This window comes from Achroia grisella, unplaced genomic scaffold (assembly GCF_030625045.1).
Source record: "Achroia grisella isolate CSIRO2021 unplaced genomic scaffold, CSIRO_AGI_Agris_v1 utg1245, whole genome shotgun sequence".
In the NCBI taxonomy this organism is placed as follows: domain Eukaryota; kingdom Metazoa; phylum Arthropoda; class Insecta; order Lepidoptera; family Pyralidae; genus Achroia; species Achroia grisella.
In genome coordinates this window covers 1,860,553-1,867,003 of record NW_026712606.1, presented here as the reverse complement: position 1 = coordinate 1,867,003, position 6,451 = coordinate 1,860,553, and the positions used below count along the sequence as shown (strand labels likewise).

General features: G+C 32.0%; 1 protein-coding gene across 1 annotated transcript; it reads right to left on the bottom strand.

Moving 5' to 3' along the window:
- Positions 1-878: 878 nt before the first annotated feature.
- Positions 879-1,761, bottom strand: LOC131854799 (achaete-scute complex protein T3-like). The gene has a single exon (XM_059205960.1). The coding sequence runs from the start codon at positions 1,700-1,702 to the stop codon at positions 1,070-1,072; it is 633 nt and encodes a 210-aa protein (XP_059061943.1). The 5' UTR covers positions 1,703-1,761; the 3' UTR covers positions 879-1,069.
- Positions 1,762-6,451: the final 4,690 nt, after the last annotated feature.

Sequence of the window (6,451 nt, the reverse complement as noted above, 5' to 3'; positions counted from 1 at the left end):
TTACCCGCCGGAATATCAAAACAAAAGTGCTACCACGGTATATTGGATGATATAATGTCGGGCTATTCATGCACATAATTAGGCGATGTTTCCAACTTACCATATGAAGGTGAACTATAAGTTTTTTGCTATTCCAATTAAATAAATCAAAAGCACAACGAATGCTTATCAGTTTCTTTATCAAATGATTGAATTGAATGTAACAATTAATATGTCATGAAATTATGCGTGAAAGCCCAAATATCTTAGTATAGGTAAACGACAATAAACGTAAATATACCTACTCACCTTAACATCTTAAAATTTATTCGCTCGAAATGAATAAATAATTATCACACAACAGTATAACTAATTAAAGCGAAAGCTTGGGGATGTATACTCATATATTTATTTTGTAATATATACATAAAATAATTAGAATTTTCAGATTTATACTAAATTTATAGTCAAAGAATTTATAATAATAAACTTTGTGACTTCGGAAATCGACATCGACAAAAATAAGGTCATCGAAAATAGTTGTTAGAAATTCCAACCAAAATTATTCTTCCAATTTATGATTTTTAAATAACTAAACTTGTCATATACAACTAATTAATTAATTATGTCCAATTTAACTGAAGTTAACTTATTAGTGGATTATTTAATTAGAATTGAGGTAGTAGTAAATTGATAAAAATAATTCAAATGGTTTTTCCTGCTTATGGATTAATTCAAAATTGAATCATAGTGGGAGAAATAAAATGTAGTAATCTTATATAACATCATTTTTATTAATATATTTATTTACAATTGTACTTAAAATATATAATACGTACTATATAATACGTATATGTAATACGTACTATTAAAATACATCCATATATATACAGCACAAGATAAAATGGTCGTATTTTATTTAATTTATAATTTGATATTCACAGCCACAAATTAATTATGTATTTGTACAGTTTTATATATAAAATGTATTGAAAATTAATCTATACCAATTTTGAATATTTATAATTTAATATATTTATAATAACTTAATAATGACTAGAAAATATACTTTACTCCACAATATCTGCTGTTATTTCTGTTGCCACCAAGAAATAGCATCAAGCAATTCAATTTCATTCATACTATCTGTCTGATCCATAGCATGGTATTGTGTGTAACCATTGCTGTTTGGTGAATAGCCAGATGATATACCCGAAGAACACTCGGATCCAACAGGGGATGGTACTGATTCTGCGTATGGTGAATTTCCTCCAAAAATTCCTTCATCTTCATAAAGCATTGCTCTCTCTTTTCCAATAGTCTGTGATTCCACTTTTCTTATCCCAAGAGCTGCATCACTCTCATCAAGTACACTTTCTAAGTGTCTAATATATTCAACAACCATTCTAAGTGTATCGACTTTGCTGAGTTTTTTTCCAGATCCGCGACGAGAACCTCCAGATAGAGCAGCTATTACACTAGCTGGCAATCTCTTCCTCAATGCGTTAAATCCGTCGTTCACTTGTTTCACACGATTCCTTTCCCTGGCATTTCTTCTTGCAATTGATGCAGCCTGTGCCCCAGTGTAAGGGTTATTTGTATAACTGTATCTCTTCTTTTCAGTATCCATAGGCAAACATTTTCTTTCAGGTGCTGGAGCAATTGGCAACATTTTTGGTAAGCCACTTTTAATATAGGAGACGTTTTGTATCCCTTGCAGCATTGTGAGGTCAATGCGTTTGTCGTAGTAGTTGACGTTTCACTACAGAGCGAGTAGGTTCGTTCCCGAGAGCGAGGTAATGAATGAGCACACCGGGCGCCTACGCCGCATTTTATGGGCGCACCTTTCTCAAAAAAATTGGATAGGGAACCTTCCCTCCTTCATTTAAAAATTTTTACCTGAGAGATACTTCCCTCAAAATGAACGAAAGACTTGAACTTACTTATATACGTGCGCGTGTCATTGAATTTATTGACCAGCAGCATTTATGATTAGTTATCAAACAAGGCTCTGTTATTGTTAATATATTTTTTATGTTTATTATTATACTCTCACGGAATACTGTAATATAAATTTAGCAATAAAAAAATCTCCAAATATTTAGATTAAAGATTTAATATTGATACTCTTAAAATACCTTAAGAGAAATACTCGTATTGCTGAGGAAACAATATCAAATTAAGTTCTCAAAATTGTCTTACACGTGTTTTAGTAAACTAAATAAGTAAATAAAAAGTAATTTAGATTTATTTTGAAACTATCCTGCTGCCTAGTTGGTATTAAGTAAAATGCTGATTAGCTCGTCTTTAAATAGGAAATGAAACTTTTGTTTATCTGAGCTAACTGCTGTCCTATTCATAGCATTGTATATATGTATTTACTACATGATCATGACTTGGGTTAGATTTTAAATCTCATCTGATTGAGTGTTAATATAGACCAGTTTAGCACAACACTGGTTTCCCTCGAGGCTGCTGACCCCTGCTGGCACTGCAAGTTATATTTAAGTTTGAGTCCTGAGAAATGATAAGGCATGACATACTTCCTATATCGGGTTAAGATTACCACTTTTCTCCAGGGGAGCTGTCTATTTATTTCTTATTCCAGTTACATATATTATGTCATTTTAGTAATTATTGAATTTCGATCTCGTTCTTCTATTTTCCATATTCTTAAGTAGAAATTTTAAATACCTGCAACGAAATAACTCAAACCCAACATAACAATAATGATGGCGCTTGAATCAGCTGGTATCCAATGGGTTGTACAAACTTTCATTAAATTCATGTTACGGAGACAAGTGAAGTCCCTACAGCGCATAATACTATAGAAAATTTATTACGGTCTGTAAAGTGAAATTAAACAACGAACGTTTCATTGTTTACAATAACAACAGACACCGTAGCCAATAGTAATACCTACAACAAAATAAAATCGCGAGTAGTAATGCAACCATAAAAACACTCAATATGCAATAAAATAAGGTTTATTTTTAAATTTAGTTATAAATTCTCAAATTGAGTCTTAAGACTGGTCAACGCAACCTGCACTCTGGGCGGCATTCGTTCGCTGAATACTGAAAAAAGATTACATTAATATAGAACGAACAGTCTCAGTATACGGCCTCTCAATAGTGAAGGACTCACTATTGTCATGTTCATTGTGTTATAAAAAGATTACACAAGGAATGTGGGCCATGCCATTGAGACACTGGGAAGAATGAATTGTTTAGGAGCCTTCAATCATTCCCATTGACGGAGGCGCTAAACGTGATTTTAATAGACTCTGTGTCGCCTCTAAGAAGCAATCCATATTTAATTTTGTTCCATTGATTCTCTTTGGTTTACCTGCTCTTGCTTTGTTTACGCCATTGAAACCGGTATCTTGAAAATAATGTGCTATGGGATCTCCATTTATGAGCCAAGAAATTGCATTAACCTGTGTATATCTAAAACTTATTTAGATACACTCTTAACAAAATAAACATATTTACTTATCAATATATTTATTTTTACATATAGTACTATAGTTAAGTATCTAATAATAATATTATATGTTTCTTTGAAAATTGGCATTATGTGCCTTTACACATAATGTCAATTAACACATATGACAATATTATATTAAAACTTACACATAGAATTATTATTTTATTATAATGAAAAGTAAATATGATTTAAGATAATTTTTGGACATATTACGAAATTTTATGTTATTATTTAAAAACAGTAAACTTTCAGAAAACTATTTATTTGTATTTTTATGAAGTACAAAAAACATGGAGATACCTTCTTAGTTATAAATAATGACAAAGAGCTAAAATGTTCACATAACATTTCCAGTGACTGTTCTAAACTCAAGTAGTATTCGACCATAAGAACATTTTAAGAATTATAATAATAAATATATGTTATAATCTTATTAGAGAATGCTATAAAGCTAAACATTGAGTAATCTTAGCAATCTTACGAACTACCACAAATGACGTTCACCAATTTGTATGACTGACTATGTATTACAATTCCTTAAATAAAAATCATCAATTTCGATTCTCCCTGGAGTCATATAACTTCTCACGTACCTATACATACTGGTCTCCTGACGAATATTAGACCCATCCATCATTTTACTTCAGATCGTCTTCTTGCAAGTGAATTCGTAAATAATAAAATTGTGGGAGTGATACTTCGTGGGACAAAGTGAATTTACAATAGCGCCACGGGCGTGCGTTCAATACGATCGTCAAATAACATTTAGCCAGCCCACACCTTAGAAAATCGCAAAATAGAGACATCTACAGTATACAAAGCCCATGAAGCAGCGAACGGAACCATAACCGATAATTACTACCTTTGTAAGTCGTATATTTTGCGATTTTAAAACGAAACTAACAATACATTGAATAGAATCTATTGTAAAAATTAGAATGGAAATAGTTTTTGATTGAGCATCTTAAATTTATACGCTTTAGTATCTTGTACACTTTAAGTACAGTACATAATAGCTATTTCGTCAGGAACATAGTTATTAACCAACAAATCCCAAAAAGAATTAGACGACAAAATAAAATTTTATTTACAACTTTGCAAAGACTAGGAAATATCAAACAAACAGATACAGTAAATGCAAATATATATAATGTCATTATATACACTGACCATTAAGTATGTAGCAGTTCATACAAAAGAAAGAAATGAAAACGTGTCCACAGTCTTTAACTTGTAAAATTAATGGTCTGTTATTCGTATTTGTTCGTCGTGTAGCCGATCGAATCTGCATATAAGTGGGTAGGTCTCCGGAATAAACTCATTCTGTGGATTATAGACAAGAAGCCATCGTCTGACAGTTCCATTACGAAAGCCTAATTTATATTTAAAGTAGTTATATCCAATCCTTGCAGATATAGCCCGGTGGTCCGCCCTGCACTTGGGAACAACTCTTTGATCGATAAAGTTGTAACTTTAATTACTAAACTGGAATTGAGCTTGTTTTAAAAGGACCCGCGCCACGCGTTTCATAGTCCTTATAAACCTAACTTCTATGGTAATGTACTGCATATTTTTATCTGTTTAAAAATAGATACCAGTAATGTGGCTTAAGAGGAACTCTTTCTCCTTGTCTTTTCTTTTCCTCCTAAGGATACAATGAACATTAATAAAAATTTCGTTACCATTATTCTAGCAATTTTTATTGTTTTATTTTCAATGAAGGTAACATTCCATTTAAAACTGTAAGATTGATGACTCTTGAACAATGTTAATAACGGCACTGACGAACATATCATCAAAAATTAGGCCTCGAATAGCAAAAGATAACCAACAGATGTATTTCCAAGTGATATAGGTGATTGTTTACTAGAATATGTTTGGCACAAGCCTGGTTATTGTAGGTATGAACACACCTTGCCGACATGTGTGCAATCCTTTTGCATCTGCCCGTATTGCACTGATTTTTATTTATGAATAATATGACGAATTATGCTTGAGCTTTTATTTGCTGTCACCTTTCCGGATGTCATTCGACAACGGATGTTATCTTGTGAAATGTAACTATCTAAATGTTGCAAAATTTATGCTGACTAACTCCTTTCTACTGTGAACTTTGATTTGTAATAATGGCGAGTTAAAGATTGATTGATTTGACTTAAAATTGTATTTAAATTTCCAAAATTCATAAAATAACAAACTTATAATAAAGACAAAGTTAAAAAGACAATACATTCAAATTTATGAAATTTAAATAACAAGTACATTGTACTACATTACCTACTTAAATGCCTTTTTTATTGACAACTGCTTTTTCTTTATTCAACCTATTCCCATTAAGTCATGTCCCTAACAATCCTCCACGAGGGATCTGTTAATAAAGTTATACACGCATGACAATGCACACAGAATGGCATATTGTTGTGCAACAGTCTGTCCGCCATTGACATATTAGCGTTTTAGTGGGCTCTTGACTATTGTGTACCCATATTTATGCTATAGAAGCTCACGTGGCTAACCAAATAATAGTTTTAACATAACTCCATTGTCGTGTAACGTGTGTGGCTCTCAAATTGAATTAGAAAGTTTTTAATAACGCCATAAATGTTTTTAATTACCTTTATCAGGTGGCCACGATCCGCGGCGGGACACACAGGGAGACGTAAATTTAAAACCAATTGAGAACCTATAAACGTTAATTATCGTACTAAAATCTATGAGGTCTAATCGTTCGAAGCAAACTCTTGGACAGCTTAATTATTAATTAGCCGCTAGATATAATTCATTGTTCAAGGATTGTCATTAGAGGAGCCACAATACATTGGACCAGGCTATTAAGAGAATCATTTAAGCAAGACTATTTCACACAAAATATTCGTTTTACTCATCCCATTTTTAAAATGGGTGGTAGTGAAATATTGTTTAAATTCTGCCGCGAGGTTTGGATTCCATTTTACAGTAAACAGAAGAAAAGATTAAAGGCGTT

Bases quoted from the DNA above. Each gene is read 5' to 3' on its own strand.
- LOC131854799 (XM_059205960.1), bottom strand. From the start codon at position 1,702: ATGCTGCAAGGGATACAAAACGTCTCCTATATTAAAAGTGGCTTACCA.